Source organism: Mus caroli, chromosome 2, assembly GCF_900094665.2.
Source record: "Mus caroli chromosome 2, CAROLI_EIJ_v1.1, whole genome shotgun sequence".
In the NCBI taxonomy this organism is placed as follows: Eukaryota; Metazoa; Chordata; class Mammalia; order Rodentia; family Muridae; genus Mus; species Mus caroli.
Window position 1 is genome coordinate 12463848 of NC_034571.1, and position 20674 is coordinate 12484521.

Genomic DNA, 20674 nt, shown 5'->3' on the forward strand with positions numbered 1-20674 from the left:
TGTTTAGCAGTGTTCTCCTGTATTTCTTTAAGTGAGTTATTAAAGTCCTTCTTGATGTCCTCTACCATCATCATGAGATATGCTTTTAAATCCAGATCTAGCTTTTCAGGTGTGTTGGGGTGCCCTGGACTGGGCGAAGTGGGAGTGCTGGTTTCTGATGATGGTGAGTGGTCTTGGTTTCTGTTTGTAAGATTCTTACGTTTACCTTTTGACATCTGGTAATCTCTGAAGTTGGTTGTTATAGTTGTCTCTGTTTAGAGATTGTTCCTCTGGTGATTCTGTTAGCCTCTATCAGCAGACTTGGGAGACTAGCTCTGTTCTCTGAGTTTCAGTGGTCAGAGACTCTCTGCAGAAAAGCTCTCCCCTTACAGGGAAGGTGCACAGATATCTGGTGTTCGGACATCCCTCCTGGCCAAAGATGAAGGCCGAAAACAGGACCTTTCCCAGAAGCTGTGTTGCTTTGGCCTGTCACAGAAGCTGTTAGTGTCTGTAGTCCACACTCTCACCTGTGCAGACTACTTTTGGTGGAGTCTTGGAACCAAGATGTCTTCCTCCGATCCTGAGGCCAAAGCCTCCTGGGCAGGTCGGACACCTGTCCTTTGTCCAGGAAGGTGGCCTGATGTCTGGAGCCCGAAAAGGGCGCTGCCTCAGAAGCTCTGTGGCTCCCGCCTGTCCCACAAGTTGTTAGCTTCTGTAGTGCACACTCATACCTGTGCCACCTCTGGTTCTTATAGCACCCAGCCATTTCACCCATCCACTCCCTTGGCCCTCCTCCGGATATTTCTATTTTAAAGTTATAAATAAGATTTGCTATTCACTCACATAAACTTTTATTAACTTTTATTATTATGTTATGTTTTCTATATATGATAGAGCATATCAAAACTATTTTCTGAAACATGAAATCATCTTTGTGTTTGAATATTCTCCAAATATCCTCCCTTAATATGTTTCTAAGTCAAATGCATTTTTTGCTATCTGTCTTAGAGTTTCTATTACTGTGATAAGACATCATCACCAAAAGCAACTAATTGAGGAAAGGGATTATTTCAGTTTTTAACTCTCAAGTCCCTCTACCACTGAGGGATGTCAGGAGAAAAGTTCAAGGCAGTGTGGATGTATACACTGATGTAGAAGCCAGGAGGAATGTGGTTTGCTAGCTGCTCTTTATGATTTGCTCAGACAGTTTATATAACCCAATACCACCTGCCCATGAGTGACACCATATGTATGCTGGCCCAATCAATATCCATTTTTAATCCAGAAAACTGACCTACAAACCTACCTGTAGGTAATCTGATGGAGGCATTTTCTCAACAAAGGCATTTTCTCAATACTTCTCATATTAATTTAGCTTGTCCCTGTTATACAGAAAACCAATCCAGACACCATACATACAAAAATATTGTTAAATAGGAGTAAATATTTTCTCAATTTTAATAGTTAATAAAAATAACATTTTTAATAGATTAAACACATATCTGACATTTCAAGAGTCAGTTTTCTGTAAAAATTTAACAATATGGGATGTATATACTTTTCTTGGGTAGTCATTGTCCTGAAATAAGAAACAATGTTATATAAAGTAAGGAAAGTTTTACTTTCAATCATTAGATAGAAATTGTATGTGTAATAGAAAGATCTCTAGCTCAATTAGACAAACATCACAGTAATTCAGTAACCTTTTGATTCCTTGGAGGCAATCCTCGTCAATATGTGTGTGTGTGTGTGTGTGTGTGTGTGTGTGTGTGTGAGAGAGAGAGAGAGAGAGAGAGAGAATATGAGTGATCAATCAGAGAGATTTCAAAGACATTTACAAGTAGACAGATGAAAACATTACCTAAACTATGTCCAAATTTGACCAATCTTAGGAATTTAGCACCTTGGTAGAGCATGTGCCTAACAGCCAAATTTTACTCAGGGTATATGTGTGTGTTTAAATTACAAATAAGTTTTGTGTATCACAATTCCTTTTATGGAAATAAATTAATAAAACATGAGATAATTCAAAATGTCAGATCATGGAACATTATCAAGGAGGCTTCTGCTCCGGATTGGGATCAAGGAGATGGTGCAGGGTTTGTGCCTTCTCAAAGTACCAGCAAGAAAAGACTGAAATGTCCTTCAACACTCAACAGCTACCATAGAATTGTGTATTTAATGTGGTGAGAAGAAAGATCTAAAAATCACTAGTCTGTTTCCAAATGACTAAAAGTAACAACAAAACTTACATAATTCTAAATGATATGACAATAACCATAAACCCATATATTTCACAGCTATTACACCAGAACCTACAGAAACAGAGAGTTTATTATTTCTAACACATCTGATTTGTGATTAGAATATGTCGTTAAATAAGAAATATTCCTTTGATGCTACATAGAATGAACCTAGAACTCTTTTTTTGAAGAGTCTTGTGCAGTAAATTCTTTTTCTGAAAATTGCTGCATCTTCTACATGCTTTTATTAGTTTTTCTTTGGCCAGTGTGCTGGAAAGGATGGCTCCTGGCATTTTGATAGTAAAATCATTCACATTCTCATTTAGATAGAATTGCTTCAGGATAACTCAAACACTTGCCAAATAAGCTTTGTGCTTTATTCTCAGGAGTGAGATTTGTTTGAATGCTGGTGGACATGCTATAAAGTTTTTTTCTTAAGTACTTTCAGCTTCTGGATATTAGGTTACATATATTTATGCGTTCAGAAGCTTACATTTTGTCATTAATATTTAAGTAAAAATTAATCAGAAATTATTGTTTGAAATAATTATAAATGATATTTATTGCTGCAATTGATCAACTTATTCATACTCTCATCCCATATAAGCTAAAATAATATGTCTATACAAGTGTCCATATATGCATATATACATATGTAGGAAACAATAATTAATAAAAAGAGCTAGAATAGTGTATTATATTATAAAATTTCTTACAAGTATCCTAAACAAATAATCTATAAGCCATGACTGATTGATTGTAGCATAATGCCTAATTCTGAAACATATTCACTATTATTGTTAGCTTTATGGCCACTTTCACAACTATTAAGAGATGGCTATGTAAGGTCCACAACCCGGAAAATATTCAAAAACGTATCTTAAACAATAGAAGTAATGTTCAGGAAAACATCTTGTATATAGTTTGAAGCTCAATACAACTTCACATTTAATTTCTGTGACTTACTGCAATAATTAATTCAAGTTATATATTTTACTTTTTATATTTCAAGATTAAATAACTTTTATAAACAATTAAAATGATGAATTATAGCTTTTGTTTCAGGAAATAGTTCTGAAATTAAATTCTATTGCATAATAATTGCATTCCTAATTCTATACTGAGAAACAAAGATGAAAGAAATAGTTAATTTCACTGACTAAATACATGTTTCAAGGAGAAAAGGACTATAACATTAAAATATTTTTTATTAATGGCTTTAATAAATTTCTGTGAGTGATGCTCACAGCTGTATATAACTTACTAAGCTACTACACTTTAACATTGCTGTGAGCACACCACTACATGATACATTGTAGCTATGACTTTGAATTGTGCTCTTGTTTATATTACCGCACACCACTACATGATACATTGTAGCTATGACTTTGAATTGTGCTCTTGTTTATATTACCTCTTTGAGAGTTTCCTGATACACGTTTTGTTCATGTTCAATCTCCTTCTCCAATTTCTCTCCAATCATTCCTTTTCCCTCCCTACACAGCTTCATCCTTTGTTACTACTGTAGTTCTTAAATTCTTCAATTTGTGATGCTCAAGTATTCTCAGATATGTGATCCTCCCATGAAGAGGTGCCATTACCAAAGGTTATACTCTGAAAGAAAACTGTCTCTTCCTCTTGCAACAGCTGATAGTTGCCAATTGCACCATGGCAATATCTATTCTATGAATTCTCAGCCATGCCCCCTCCTTGCTGAGATTTGCTCTAGCTTGGCATTGCCTTCATTTTGTGCAGGCTGTAACAACTGCTGCAAGTCACATATGCAGGTAGGTCCCTGATGTGGACAAAAGTTAATGTTTCAATGTAATCGTCCACCCCTTTAGGATATTATGTGCTTCTGCTCTGTCTTTCAAAAAGGATCTTTGAGGGAGGAAGGAGAGAGGGGTGAAGTATATTTTCCCTTTTGATCTGTACACTCTTTTTCTTTTATTCTCTGCACCATAGCCAGTTGTATCTATGTTAATCATCATATACTCCAAATAAAAGCCTCTCAGAGAAGGGTTGAATGTCATATTGAGCATTGGGTATGATGGTAATTGACTAGGAGGTCTCTGTTTAGAACTTGTGAATCTTGTGGAAGCAAAACAATTGGAAGAACCAGAGGACATTGAGGACACAAAGAGAACACGGTCCTCTGGATTAACTCAGCAAAGTAGAGCTCATAGAGACTGATTCAGCAAGCAGTGGGCCGACTTCGGTCTTTACCAGGTCCTTTGTCGATACATTATCACTACAGCTACACAGTCAGAACGAATGTGCCTGACATTTTGCCTACTCTTGGGACCCTTTATTTCCCGTTGGGATGCCACGTCTTAACTTCAATATAATCATTTTTTCTTCGTCTTAATATATTTTATTTTTTTTGTCATGTTTGGTTGCTTTTGCTTAAAAGCCTGTTCTTTTCTAATGAGAGGCAGAAAGGGAGTGGATCCAGAGAAAAGGTGAGGAGTGCAAGAACTGGGAGGAATAGAGAGTGAAAACTATAAACAGATTTATAGATTGAGAAAATAAAATATTTTACATAAAAAGAAAGTGGAATAAAAAGATTTAGGGTGAAAAAAAAAGAACAGTTTAAAAAGGTAGCTTTTCCTAGTCGGCCATCACTGGAAAGAGAGACCCATTGGACTTGCAAACTTTATATGCCCCAGTACAGGGGAATGCCAGGGTCAAAAAGTGGGAGTGGGTGGGTAGGGGAGTTGGGGAGAAGGTATGGGGGACTTTTGGGATAGCATTGGAAATGTAAATGAGGAAAATACCTAATATATATATATATATATATATATATATATATATATATATGTATGTATGTATGTAAAAAAAAATGGTAGCTTTTCGTTCTTCTCTGTCTGAGATTGCAATTTTTTCAGGTACCTCTACTGGGCGCTGTGACTTCGAGTTTGACCTTTGTACCTGGGAGCAAGATCAGGATGAGGACATTGACTGGAACCTGAAAGCTAGCAACATCCCAGCTACAAGCACTGAGCCAGCAGTGGACCACACCCTGGGAAACTCCTCTGGTCATTACATCGTTCTCAAAAGCTTTTTCCCACAGCAGCCCGTGAAAGCAGGCAGAATATCAAGCCCAGTTATAAGCAAGAGAAGCAAAGACTGCAAGGTATGAGGGGCAAATTCAGAGATCTTATAAAGAACTACTGCTAAAAGGTCACATACAGAAAACAGGATGCCTGGGACTGGAGTAGACTTGCATTCAAACTCATTCTGCATGGCATATTTGAGAGGAAGAATAAATGGGAATGGTTATTAGAACTATTGGAGTAATTCTCTTATAAGTATACTATATATATTATAGAGTTGTCAAAATTATTGGAAATGTCTTGTTTAAGTATTCATAGTTTTATATATATATATATATATATATATATATATATATATATTCCTAAAGTCCCATATTTTGATGCCTCATGATGTTATATTCATTGCTAAAATAAGAAATGCTAGGAAGGTTTCAGTGTCCCAAGAAAACATATAATTCATGTTGGAAAATTAATCAGTGGAAGACAATTTTATACAGAAAACACTTTATCAGCTGGTAAATTTGAATAATCACATGGCACGGCTCTTCTCATAGTCCAGGCTTTTGTAGTAAACCACTACACACATTAATTAATCATATCTTTCATTCTTTAAGCACATTCATTCCATTTCTCTAGAGCATTATATACACAATTGTTGGTGTTTCAATAGTGTATTCTTCTTGTATAAAGAGTGCCTTCTATAATCCCTTTCTCTCAGGCACCTGGCAAAATAAAAGCTTTCCAAAGCTCTGAATCACTATTGTTTATAATCCATTTTCTTCTGAGAAATTTTGTTGACTGTCTTCCACTGTGTAACAATGCCCAACAATATAGTAAACTCTGCCTCTGACCTATTGGAATATGAGTTCCTTGAAATCGATTTATTAAGTTTAGAAGCTCCAGGGTCTGTTTGCTGGTGCTTCTATCCAGCATTCCAAGTAAAACCTGGTAATTGCAACTCTGCAGGGTTTGCTGTGTGGAGACATGTGGATCTTACTGACTAAAAATGTGCTTTGAGTACATAATGTGGTAGAATAGCAAAGGATTCCCTTGTGATTTAACAAAACAAAACAAAAACACCCCACCCATTTGGGCCATAATAAGGTCATTCTTATGGTGTCATCAGTCCATTCAAAAAGAGAAAGTCCTGATAACCTAATCACTTCATAAAGTTTCCATCTCTGCACTTTGACATTGGAAGTTAATTGCTAACACTGGGATTTTAGAGAAAGCATCAAACCTATAACCTTGAGAAATCTTGCTTTAGATACAGAAAAATACACTCTTTTCATTTTTCTACTGAATTGCTATTCAGTCTTTGCTATACCATCTTCTCTGCAGATAATTCTAGGCTATCTATTCTGCCTTCATTCGGTGCTAACATGCTCAAGAATCAATAGAATATGCACATTAATTTGCCTTCCAGATCTGTTAATAAAGAAGAGAATATTAAAATATATTTGAAGTAGAAATAATTATACTCATCATATATAATTTCCTGTTCTCCTTACAGATTATTTTTAACTATCACATGTATGGAAGTGGCATTGGGGCCCTCCTCTTGCTCCAGGTGACAGTCACAAACCACACAAAGGTGCTCCTGAATCTCACTAAAGAACAAGGCAATTTCTGGCAGAGGAAAGAATTGTCATTGTCTAGTGATGAAGACTTTCGAGTCAAATTTGAAGGCAGAGTTGGGGAAGGCCTCCGTGGTAACATTGCACTTGATGACATTGTACTTACAAAGAGCTGTCTGCCATCTCACCACTCCACAAGGGAAGAACCAGCCTTTCCCCTGCCAACAGGTATGAGTTCAGTTGTGTTTGCTTCATGTTTGTACAGGGTAGAAGGCAGAAGGACAGGAAATGGATGGTCATGAAATAAATTTCTAATAATTTATTGCTTCATACTGAAAAAAAATGTTTAAAACTAAAATGGGTCTTGCAAGCCTTTACTTAGAAAAATGACTCTCAAATTTCCTATGAGGTTTGTTATATTTACCAGTTCTTGAAATCTCTATTTAGACAATTGTATATTAGATAAGTCAAATAAAGGAAGACTTTATTAAAGGAATCTGATTTAGAATAAGATTTAGACTTAAGCAAAGATGCACATGTATTTTAACAAACTGTAGAGAAAACCAAGAACAGGGGTTTTCTGCTTAAAGTAGACATTATTCTGGTTATGTGCCTGGTACACCTTCCAGATATAAGGAGGTTACCTTCTAATAAAGCTCTCAGTAAGTTGAAAACAGTGCAAATAAATAGTGTATTTAATGCATCTAAGCTGCCAAACACCACACCTTAACCACATGGTGCACTGCAATGGCCAGATTCTTCATCTTGTGCTTCCTGCTTCTAACACCAAGACACACCAGGCATTGCTACCCCAGATTAAGTTAAAATATGAAATGTTTGTAATGGTTTCTACTGAATGTTAATTACATTCTCCCATCATAAAATGTCCAAAGGATTATTGAACCATCACAAATCATAAACAGTCTGTACTGACTTATATTTTGTAGACCAGTAACATATCTGTTTGGATAGCTGAATGTATGTATATATTGAAATAGTTTGTAATTTAAAATGTCCACATGTCATTTTATCCTGAAATAATCTGTAATTTTTTGAAGACAGTTTTGGAAATCACTGAATTAGCAATTTGATATATAATGTGCATAGTGAACATGTTGCAAGATGTGAATACCATGAATCTACACACTGGTGGTATGATATAAAAAAAAATGTATGTAGTTTTCATCTGGTTTTCACTAGACAGTATTGCATGAACTTTGCTGGCAATAGTCCTAACACTGTGTAGAATTCACAGAAGAAAATGCAAGCACACCAAGACTATGTTGAGGGGTAAGCCTCCTTAGATGGGTTATTTGAAATGACTTTGGGATTCCTCACTTAATCTACCTCTTAAGCATAGTCTTCCTTCATAACTAGAATACAGGAATGGGGTATGGCTTCGGGTTCTACAGTTGTGAACAGACACTATGACCAGGGCAAGTCATAAGGACTTTTAATTGGGGCTGGCCTACTTGTTCAAAGATTCAGTACATTATCGTCAATGCAGGAGCATGGCAGCGTCCAGGCAGGCATGGTACAGGAGGAGCTGAGATCCTCTCCTCCCAACTGATTACTTACTAGGTACCCACATCAGTAGTTAGTTGGTAGTTAGTAGGTATTCTAATTGTACCACACGTTGAAATTCAAAATATAACATCCATCTATAAGAGGATAATATTTGTCTTTGAAGTGGTGGTTTCCTCAGTCGGTGTTTGTTCTGTATAATAATTTCATTTCTCTTAAGAATTAAATAACATTCCATTGTGTAAATGTAACACAATGAAATTAATTATCCATCCTTTTAATTATCCATTCATCAGTTGATGGATATCTAGCCTGTTTTTAACGAAAATGAAAATTAAAACTCATTTTAAGAGTTCATTTTACTCTCATGAGAATGGAAGATCAATAAAACAAATGGCAACTCATTCTGGCAAGGATGATGGGGAAGGAGATACTTATTTGATGGTGACAATTGATCTACCTCAAAATCCAGCTTTATCACTTTTAGACATACATACATATACATATATTTTTTCCCAAGGAATTGTGCATCCATTTTCTTTGAGGCTCTATTCATAATAGGTTCTCACTCACAGCTGTTCCAGAGTTGGTGTGGTGAGGCAGGACACTGCAGTAGGCTGGACCTCTGAGAAAGAAGTGACTGCAGTGGGCTTGAGTAACATCCAGGGATGAAAGCTTCCAGAGAGAATTCTCTTTGTCAAAGTGCTACAGCTCTATAAAACAGGTGTTTTAAAAGGATCTTTGATGAAATAACTCCAGCACCTCTATGCCTTGTGGATAACATCTTATATACATTTTGGGGTAGTTTGGACTCTAAAAGCAAATGCTTTCTATTGGTTTGGTCTGAGATGTTAGGGATGCCTCATCTGCATGTCAAGGGCCTTTAGGAGTTGCCCTTATGTGACTGATTGTCACAGTCCTCTCCATGGGGTATGGTAGTCACATGTTCCAGGACAGGAACTCAGATGGGAGTAGATAAACGACCTACCTCTTCTCAGATATTCTGAATCTGCCTAACCTTCCTAGGTTTTGTCTGGTGACATGGTTCCACTTGCCCAATAAAGCAGTGTCCCCTCTGGTTCTGCTTCAGTTCTCACATACAAGTCGATTGCCTTTCTTGTCTTCCCCTGATGAGGGACTATAACTTGCAAGGCAATGAAACATTCCACCAAATATAAAATAATAAAATTAAAAAATTAAAAAGTAGCACAATTCTTTATGAAGACCAAATTGGACTGAATCTGGAAACAGTGATCAAAGATAACAAAGTTTTTATTATCAAACTAATATTAACTTATTATTGAGGCCTTGAAGTCATATTTAAGAGCTTTAATTTTATGACAGTTATATTAATTGCTAAATGGCAACAGATAAAATATAATTGTTAAATGAAGTTTGATAAGAAAAAGGTAACCAGTCTTCTTTGCACTGCTCTCATGCAGTCTGAGTCAGTGGTGTGATTTTATGTTACTGAATCATAATTCATTAAGTCTAAGTACAATGAAAGTCTGGATTTGTGTTGAAAACATGTGTATGGTTTTGGGTTTAATCACTGTTGCTTTCCCCAAATAAAGTTCTACAGTGAATTTCTTTTTAGGATATATACATACATCACAAAGACACTATGTTTTAAAATGAAAGAAGAATGTAAGACAGATTTAGTTAAAACATACATTTGACATGGTAAAAGCTATGTTTTGTTTTTGTCTTTTTCTATATATGTTGAAAACCTCTATTTTTCTCTTTGTTGATGTGGTTATTTATATTAACCCATAGTCAAACAAAAGTGGTTACATTTTAGCATATACATAGCTATGAAATGTTACATATATCTCTCATTTACTTGAAATATTTGCCTATAGTTTAAAATGCTGCTTCCCTTTGATAAGAATGCAGGCATAGCAATTCATTTCAGAATTTGCATGATAATCTCTTGTACACTGCACATAATTTTTAAGTGCAAAATAAATGTGTCCTGAGACACAGATATGCCCTTGGATCTTGGCCCTGTTTGTTAACTGGTGAGATGCCAAACCCTAGTCTCTATTTCTTATTTTTCTCTACTGTAATATTTAGAACTGAAGAAAATTGAGTGAGCCTTGTGGAAACTGAGGAAGTGATACATAGTACCATAGGCAATGCATGAGTGTTAGTGTTTTATGTGTTTTAGGCTACAGTTCTCTATTTTCTCCTTTTGTTTCTCTTTCAGAGGTATTATGACATTAAACTCGATATGAAATAAATTTTTAAATGCATACAGTATACCTGCTCTTCGTTCTACATTAATAAAAGCAGGTGTCAGATCTTTGAGCATTTTAGTCTTCATGAAGAAAGAGATCTTATAAAATCTCCAAAATATGAGTTTACTAATTGCAGTGGTTTAATTTATTGTCTGTAATTTAAAAATGGAGTGGTCATAATAAAAATCCAGAGGTAGACTGATGGATAAGCACTAAAGGATTAAAAAGAAAGAAAAGAGTGGAGAGCCTGCAGGATTTAAGATTAGAAACATCTGAAAAGATTCCTGGGATTCAGAGATGTTACTGGTGTACTTGGTTAAGTATTGTGGGTAAATAAGAGAAAAAATGATTATTTCATACTTACACACTGTGGAATGAATTTCAAATTATTGATTAGCTGGTAGAATACACCTTGGTTTTAATACCCCAAATTTCATAAAAATGCCATTTTCTGTGTTTCAGTTATATTGTTATATTTTTGAGTCTGTAAAATATATTTATATCACCTAAAACTCACTAGGATAATTTTATTGCAATATTTATTATGCAATAATATAGAGAAATTTAAAATATCCATTACATTTGTGCTTGGTAGGCAGAGGTATTCTGTAATTTCATGGATGGAAAGGAGACAGTTCTCCATGAATGTTATCACAGTAATTTCACACTGTTAAGCAGATACAGCCCAGAATTTAGTGTGAAAATATAAGTCAGCTTGGAAATTGAGCAGTGGACTGTTCAGATTTTTACAAAACATGCAAGAACACACATTTATCATGTCAAAACAATGGGTAACTAGTCTGTTTCTCCTTCCCCTTCAATATCGAAAAAGCAATGGGAATGGAATTCAGTGCTTTAGTGTTCACTTAGCATAAATTACTGTTTGTCCTGGGAAATTGCTTGAGTAGCTATTTCAAGAGGACTGTAATTTTGCCATCTTTATTGCCTTTCTAAAGAAAGCTTGTTTTAATATGTGCAGGCACTAGCTACTCTTAAATGTTTTCAATAACTTGAATTATATATATAAATGCATTACTGTTTTTTAAATGCCTTAGTCATTTAGACAACACACATAATCCAATAAACAGACCCAGAAATTTGGTTTTTTGTAATATAGAATATATTTTAATATCTTAGATATAATGTTTTATAATCTTTCCAGTGTATATGGTTTACATTTCATTTATGTTAATATTATAACTCATGTCAGATAAATTAAAATTTGAATATAGCAGTCTACTTGATAAATGCTCACATTAAAATTTTGGGATTGGTATAAATCTGAGTGGTACAATTACTGCAGTTAACTGTCAGATGTTATGAGAATCTTAGGGAATATATTGCCTGAAGTTTCATGCAGAGTTTAAGACAGTTACATTTTAACTTAATATTATATAAGCAGTTTCTGTTGTTACCTAAGTAACCAATCAGTAGAAGCAGCTATACCTACACATCACAGGTATACATGTATATGCTTGCAGACATTGTTAATTGTAGTTTATGGACTCAAACTCAGCTTAGTCTTTGTCATAAGCAGTCCTTTATAGTCCATCATTTTCATGGTCCAAGATAGCAGTATGAACCCTTCAGATAGCAATAAATTAGTTTTTTATTAGATATTTTCTTTATTTACATTTCTAATTTTATACCCTTTCTTCATTTCCCCTCCGAAATCCCCTATCCCATCCTCCCTCCCCCTGCTCACTAACCCACTCACTCCTACTTCCCTGTCCTGGCATTCCCATACACTGGGGCATAGAGCCCTCACAAGACCAAGGGCCTCTCCTCTCATTGATGTCCCCACAATGTCATCCTCTGCTACATATGCGGCTGGAGCCTTGAGTCCCTCCATGTCTACTCTTTGGTTGGTGGTTTAGTCCCTGGGAGCTCGGGGGTATTGGTTGTTTCAGACCACATGAAGTTCAAGAAGAAAGAAGACCACAGTGTGGATACTTCAGTCCTTCTTAAGAATAGGGATCAAAATACCCATGGGATGAGATACAGAGACAAAGTTTGGAGCAGAAACTGAAGGAAGGGTCATCCAGTGACTGTACAACCTGGGAATCGATCCTGTATACAGTCATCAAACCCAGACACTATTGTGGATTCCAACAAGTGCTTGCTGATAGGAGCCTGATATAGCTGTCTCCTGAGAGGATCTGCCAGTGCCTGACAATTACAGATGTGGATGCTAACAGTCATCCATTGGACTGAGCACAGGGTCTCCAGGGGAGGAACTAGACAAAGAACTGGAGATGAATTAGTTTTTAAAAGTGGCTCATGGGGCTGGTGAGATGGCTCAGTGGGTAAGAGCACCCGACTGCTCTTCCGAAGGTCCAGAATTCAAATCCCAGCAACCACATAGTGGCTCACAAACATCTGTAACAAGATCTGATTCTTTCTTCTGGAGTGTCTGAAGACAGTTACAGTGTACTTATATATAATAAATAAATAAATCTTTTTTAAAAAGTGGCTCATATCTAGGCAACAGCTAAAATCTAAGGCTTAGTTCCTTTAACTGGATTATAACCCCATATGAGACCATATAAATTAATGTGGGTTTGTGGGGGAAAAAATGGTGACAGAAAAAGTCTTCCTGATGTACTTAATTAATGTGGAATGTTTCCCTTACTCTTGGCCATGGTCATATAGGACTCCCTGCATTTTTCTTTCAGAACATGTAATAAAATATAAATTCCACTATATACTTTCCAATAGCACAAAGCACCAACAAACTGGCAGAACCACTTGAATTCATATCACAAGGTATGAAGTTGTATGTTGTAACTGACAGAGACTTTACTGTATGTAAAATGGTTTCAACTCCAAAGATACATAATTGTTTAATGACAAAACAAAAATTATAATATTTTCTATCATTTTTTAGCATATTAAGTCAAAATTATTACATCACTAGGTTGTAGTCTGTTAAAGTATTTTAGCAGTAGTTTGAGTTTCTGACTTGAATTTTATTTTTTAAAAAAATCATTATACAAAATTTGTCTTGGTATTGGGACAAATTTCAAAGGTCTCTAAATTGGCCTTAAATTGACTTTTTATATTATATATTTTTGAAAGTTTCTTTCTAACCATAAATGACTATATAGTCAGAATATCAACCAAATTTGAAATTTCTTGTCAGTTTTTCTATATTATGGAGGTATCAACTTCAGCCAAGATTAATTTTCTTATTTAAAAATCAATAAGCTTATACACATCCTAAGTGTTAAAGTGTGCTTTGTCTATACTAAACATATGGATAACAAATGATTGGTGTATAACAAACTTTATCAAATCCAGCTTTGACCCCAAGGGGTAATCCAAGGGGGTCAGTGCTTAGAGCGACTGACAGGGGTCAGTTCAGATACTGAGGGGGCTGCTGCCAAAGGCAGCCAGTGGTTAGAGAAGTTACTCAGCCAACTTTTCTCTGAGGGAATAAAGTTTAACTTAGTGGTATTGGTACTGCCTGTGGCCAGTAAAACCTTTGAACTCTTTTAACTCCTTGGGGCCAGTGAGCAAGAAAAGGAAAAAGAGAAAATTCATACATATACATGCACACTGACTAGATGAAGTAAAGGCAGACTTTAATAGCATCATACATAGAGACATATCCATATATGCATACATATATACATACATACATACATACATACATGCATACATAGATACATACAGACCTACACATTCATACAATGAATGCTTAGAGCAAAGCTCTAGCAAGCAGGCATTTCAGACAAACAAATATGAACATATATACACACAATTGGTGGATGGAAAAAGCTCTAACACACACCCAGACAAGCTTTACAAACAGATTTGATAGGTGAACAGAGTTCTAACATACTCTCACATAAATTTACACACTCACACACACACACACACACACACAGAGAGAGAGAGAGAGAGAGAGAGAGAGAGAGTGTTGATGGGTGGAAGGAACAATCTTCCAAACCTCACATTTAATTTCTTTCTTTCATAGCTTATATATCCCAGCAAAATCTTTTGAGCAATATAAATTTAGATGTGCTTACATTTTTGTTTTCTTCTAGTGAAGATTACTATGAAAAAACAATATGTTCCCTATTGCCTTTACAAGAAATAACATTGCAAAGTATGGGTAAAGAAAACAAATTATTCTCAAGAACTCACATACATTTATAACCAAACAACTTGTTATATAGATTAACAAAGTGTAAACGAGCAAAGTAGTTTTCTCAGCCAGTTTCTTTTACTGGCAGGCAGCAATTTGAAGTTACAAAGAAAGGATTAATTATTTTATTGTCTATTTTAAAAAGTAATCTTATAAAAATCTTTAAAGAATCACAAATCGGGTCAGGGGGTAAAATATGGAGCGTAAAAAAATAAATTAATTAAAATAAAACAAAGCAAAAAGACCAACCAAACAGAAAATAAAATTATATATGACAATCTTAAAATAAAGAATCACAAATCTGCACTTTTATATACAAAGCAGTAATATCTATTTTAAATGCTCAGAATGCATATCTACTCATGAGCAATTCTTATTAAATCAAATTTTAGTAGATTTATTAGATAAAATACATGATTCCCTGTTAAATTCAAATGGAAAGCCAACAACGGCTAATATTTAAGTGAAAATAAACCCAGCATATTAATTGGGTCATGTAGTATTTGAAATATTGCATAGGTCATATGGTTAGACTATGTACTATACAATATTCGTGGGTGCTATTCAGTACTATGATGAGTTCCTAGCATATGGTGAAAATAACACATGGAGTTGAGAAATAAGAGAATCTCAACCCTCCTAAGGTGCAGGGGCTGAGGGTAAGCACTGGAAATCATTAGTAAATGCTGTCACACACTGAGACAAAGAAAGAAAAAAAAAAGAAAAGAGGATAGCCCACTATAGGAGAATCACAAGGAGAAATGCATGCAGTCTGGTGCCACATACATTCCATCAGAAAATCATAATTGTCTTATTACACAGCTGACTAGAAGAAAGGTTTTCATGAAGAAAAGTCGTATAAATATGATATGACATTTATAGTTACTATTGGTTAGATATCAGCAATAAAATTCAAATCTGAAACTTAAGTCACAAATGTCTGAAGTCACAATTTTTTCCATTTTTGTTGATCTCAACATCATCAGAAATTTCATACCAAAGTAAATTAATCTTATATTTCAAGAATAATTACATTGATTGATATTTCATGCATGAAACATACTAAGTAGATTCCCCAAAACATATTTAGCTTTCTGAGTTTGTAGAATTATTTATACTCTTAAGTTTAAACTGTTGAGTTTAGTGATTTAATTTTATACTATTTTAAGTTGCCTCTGTACCTGGACCTAGACTATGTTAATGAATAAACAATAGGTATGGATTAATGAAGAGAAATATTTTTTAATTTCCTAAAACCCTAGTAAAAGATAAGCATTCTCTCATGTAATTTATGAGACGTATGTTTATTAATATTCTGATGATGAACATTACTCTGTTGATTGCAGTGAGTGTCTTATTTACCTGTGCTTTTCAATCCTCAGTTTGACATTATTCACAATATTGTGTTCTGCACTCAAATGTCATATAGTTCCAGATTCCGTAGCTGCCATAGTACTAGAATACAACAATTCATAATACATGGACACATATGTCATTATGATGTGGTTGAAATAACGTTAAACCCTTCATTAACATATATAATCTAGAGTTTTCTTTGGTCTATTTCTATTGCCAATGCTAATTTTGTTATCATTTTTTACTTCTGCTATATATATTAAAGCACTTATTTTTCTTTTTGTTTGTCTATATGTTTATTTATATTCATGGTCTTTGAGCACAGTCTTTGGAAATTGATATAAAAACAATTAAAGACCATCTTATCTTAGAACATTTTGTTTGTAAATTAGGGAAAGATTTTGTGCCTTGGCTCCAAAGAATATTGGCTTATAGTTTTGTTTTATTTACATTGTCTTTTCTTCATTTTGCTGTTTAAGTAATATTAGAATTTACTCCATAAATTTTATGGCAAAATCTTCATGTGTTTCATGCAAGAATACATTGCTTTTCTTTTTTCTTAAATATTGGATAGAAACAGAAAGCTAATTCTGCCCTTATTTATGGCTTCTAGAAGTTATTGATAATCAATTTGACTTGTATAAAATATGTATATTATAATTTATAAATCTGTTTGGAAAAGTACATTTCTATGAAGTACATTTATAAATGTGATTGGAAAAATACATGTATACCACCAAACTTTTAAAATTTATGTTTATTTCATAAAAATTCTCAAGATATTCCTTTATTACCCTTTAAGATTTATAAACTATGTAATACCTTGTTATATTATTGATTTAGCTTTAATTTATACTCATTTTTACTTATCAAAATATATAGACAAAGTTTTAGAAATTTTACTAATATTTTCAAAGAACTCATTTTACTGATGATCTAGAGACTGCCATACCCAGGGATCCATCCCATAATCAGCCTCCAAACGCTGACACCATTGCATACACTAGCAAGATTTTGCTGAAAGGACCCAGATATAGCTGTCTCTTGTGAGGCTATACCAGGGCCTAGCAAACACAGAAGTGGATGCTCACAGTNAGCTATTGGATGGATCACAGGGCCCCCAATGGAGGAGCTAGAGAAAGTACCCAAGGATCTAAAGGGATCTGCAACCCTATAGGTGGAACAACAATATGAACTAACCAGTAACCTCCGGAGCTCATGTCTCTAGCTGCATATGTATCAGAAGATTGCCTAGTCAGTGGAAAGAGAGGCCCATTGGTTGTGCAAACTTTATATGCCTCAGTACAGGGCAATGCCAGGCCCAAGAAGTAGGAGTGGGTGGGTGGGGAAGTGGGTCAGGACTTTTGTGATAGCATTGGAAATGTAAATGAAATAGATACCTAATTTAAAAAAAAAAAAGAAAAAAGAAAGAAATGTGTGTAGTAAAATACAAAAAAAAAAAAAAAAAAAAAAAAAGAATGGTTAGAAAAAGCAAAAAAAAAAAAAAAGCTATTCAATAATGAAATAACTGCAGAGCACAAGGAAGGATATTGTGAAGTTTTGGATGAGTGTTTTCTTCTACTGATGTTTAGATTTAGTAATGATGGTTGAAGTATCTCTTATATCAGATCTTAAATGTCATCTTTAAAGAATATGAGCTTTCATCTTTGGGATCTGTGCAGTTTTGTGACTCTGGAGAATAGTAAAACACTTAAGTCATTGAAAATAAAAAAAAATTTGTTAATTAGAAAGATAATAGGAACTGGTACCATGTGGGATTAATTAGAGGAAGGACATATGATGGTGGAATGTTCCAAATAATTGAAGATTTCTGTTTAAATGGAGGCAGTGCAAAGGGATGAAATGTGGTATTTTAAAAGTATCAGATAGAATAAATATGCATTGATGACTATAAGACAGAGACACGGCCAGAGAGAAGTGGGCAGAGATAGAGGGGAAGGGAGAAACAATTCATAAGCATAATGAGTACAAGATCTTCCTGGGATTTTATAGAAGTTTATAAGTTAGTAAGTGAGAAATTAATATGACCCTGGATTGCTGTGTGTGTTGGGATTTAGGTATCACACAAGGGACTCTCAGAAAGATAAGTATGTCAAATGATATGTACAACAGAATACAACTCAGGAAAATAAAATGTACTTGTATACCTTGATTAAGTGACTTGATTGAGGGGACTTGAAGTCATAAATAGAAATAATGGACCTATTAAATAATTCAGGTTGGAATTAACATAAAGAACCCTAGGAATGTTGCCATGGTTTGGTTTTGATGTATTTAAATTATCCTTTCTTTCCAAAGACATTGTCAGGTCCTAAACATATAGACACCATGGACAGATTAATTTTCATCCTTCTATATTGTCCAGAATGTTCCTGGAATATGAAATCAAGCTGACATAGGACAGAAATTCTTTATAACCAATGAAGACTGTTTGTGAGAATATCAGTCAGCTTTCTCATCATGCATTAGGCTTGCTCGCTCTCCCCAAAATCATGTAGACCATGCTAAGGACAGTGTTCGCCACATCCACAGAACACTCATCTCCTGCAAGAGAAAATATTAGTTACCCCGGTTTAATTCTGAGTTTACATGTCTTCTATTTCTTTAGAAAATATTTTTCATTTGATTAACTTCTTGGCCTCATCCAGCTATAACACAGATATAACCACTTAATTCTGTTCTTCTCTACTTACTAGCTTTTTATCTTGCAGGTTTTCTTGGATTATCCAAGCTTTTCTACTGGTCCAGTCTCTTGAACTGGTATATAGTATGAGGTACCAGATCTTTTTACTAGAGTATATTAACTGTACAAAATAACATTTTTCATTATGGCATTTCCACACAACTACTTCATATCTATTGATTGGTAGTTATGGAATGCATTTCTAAAGTAAAGTATGACTTTTCAATAAACATGTAATGGACAGGTAGGATGATTTATATATCGGTATCCTCAGATAGTTATTATTTATTTGTGTTAGGAACATTCCAAGTCTTCTCCAGTAATTATTTTTAATATTCATCAAATTGTTGTAAACCACAATATTAGGTTGTATTGAATTTCTTAAACCCATTTTATACCTCAGTCTCTATGAACTACACAAGTCAATCTCTATTATGTACACATATAGTCGTTCCCACAACTCACAGAACTGTTTTCTATCAATATGACCATATACTCAAAATGGTCATTACTTCCCTTACTTTTCTCATTACTCTGTAATGATGTCTTATGAAAGCAGCTTAGGGAAGGACATTCTAAATATGGCTTCTAGTTTTATAGTGTTCACTTCATGGCCACTTGTTCTCTGTTTCTGGGCTCATAGCGTGAGAAGCAGAATTGCTCCACAGTAACAATTGTGTTGATGCTCTTGGTTCACAGAATGTGGAGCTAGAGAAATCAAAGAAGCAGGGGCAGAGAGTGGCCACAAAGGACACAGTTTCAGAGAGCTAATTCTTGCAGTATGGCCCCACCCCTGCTCCAAATTCTTCTTGTTATAAAGGACTGGGTGATTGATTCCCTGATAGGTCTAAAACACTTATGATCTAATTCTTTCTGGAAACACTCTGACATGCATGCCTTGAGTTATGTATTACCATAGGGCTATTGGTCCAATCAAATTTATGATCAGTATTCACCATCACATCTCTCACTGTAAAGAGACTCAGTGTGTGGCTCAGTGGGTAAGAGCACCCAACTGCTCTTCCAAAGGTCCGAAGTTCAAATCCCAGCAACCACATGGTGGCTCACAACCACCTGTAATGAGATCTGATGCCCTCTTCTGGTGCATCTGAAGACAGACAGCTACAGTGTACTTACATATAATAAATAAATAAATCTTTAAAAAAAAAGAGAGAGAGACTCAGTGTGAAGCAATTTTTACTTGAGAAACTAGATTTTCTTTTTTTTTTTCAAAATTTTTATCAGATATTTTCTTCATTTACATTTCAAATACTATCCCAAAAGTCCCCTATACCACTGATCGCTAGCTGATGAAGGAGGGCCCAGCCCACTGTGGGCAGTATCATTCTTAGGCAGGTGGATCTGGTCTGTAAGAAAGGTAACTGAACATGATCCTGGAAACATTCCTTTATGAACTCTGTTACAGTTCCTGTCTCCAGGTTCTTGCTTTGGACAGCAACTTGTAAGATGAAATACACTCTTTCGTTCCCATGTTTATTTTGGTCAGTATTTTATCATAGTAATGGAAAAGCAAATTAGAATCAAGCTTAAAATAATATATGATATTCTATCTTTTCATAGAAATTAATATTTCTATTGAATTGTGGTGCATTAAAGCCTTTGAGTCTTAATGCATGAATGAATGTATTACAGTGTTTTATTTTTCCTTTTTTTATTATTACGTATTTTCCTCAATTACATTTCCAATGCTAGCTCAAACGTCCCCGATGCCCTCCCCCCAACTCCCCTACCCATTCCCACTTTTTGGCCCTGGCATTCCCCTGTACTGGGGCATATAAAGTTTGCATGTCCAATGGGCCTCTCTTTCCAGTGATGGCCGACTAG

The 20674-nt window shown here is 34.9% G+C and overlaps 1 protein-coding gene across 1 annotated transcript in view; it reads left to right on the forward strand.

Moving 5' to 3' along the window:
* Malrd1 (MAM and LDL receptor class A domain containing 1) overlaps positions 1-20674 on the forward strand; it is a 667530-nt gene that overhangs the window by 314789 nt on the left and 332067 nt on the right. Inside the window, exons 24-25 of the mRNA XM_021156265.1 lie at positions 5111-5358; positions 6792-7083. Coding sequence (XP_021011924.1) covers positions 5111-5358; positions 6792-7083 — 540 coding nt within the window. The remainder of the gene's footprint in view (positions 1-5110; positions 5359-6791; positions 7084-20674) is intronic.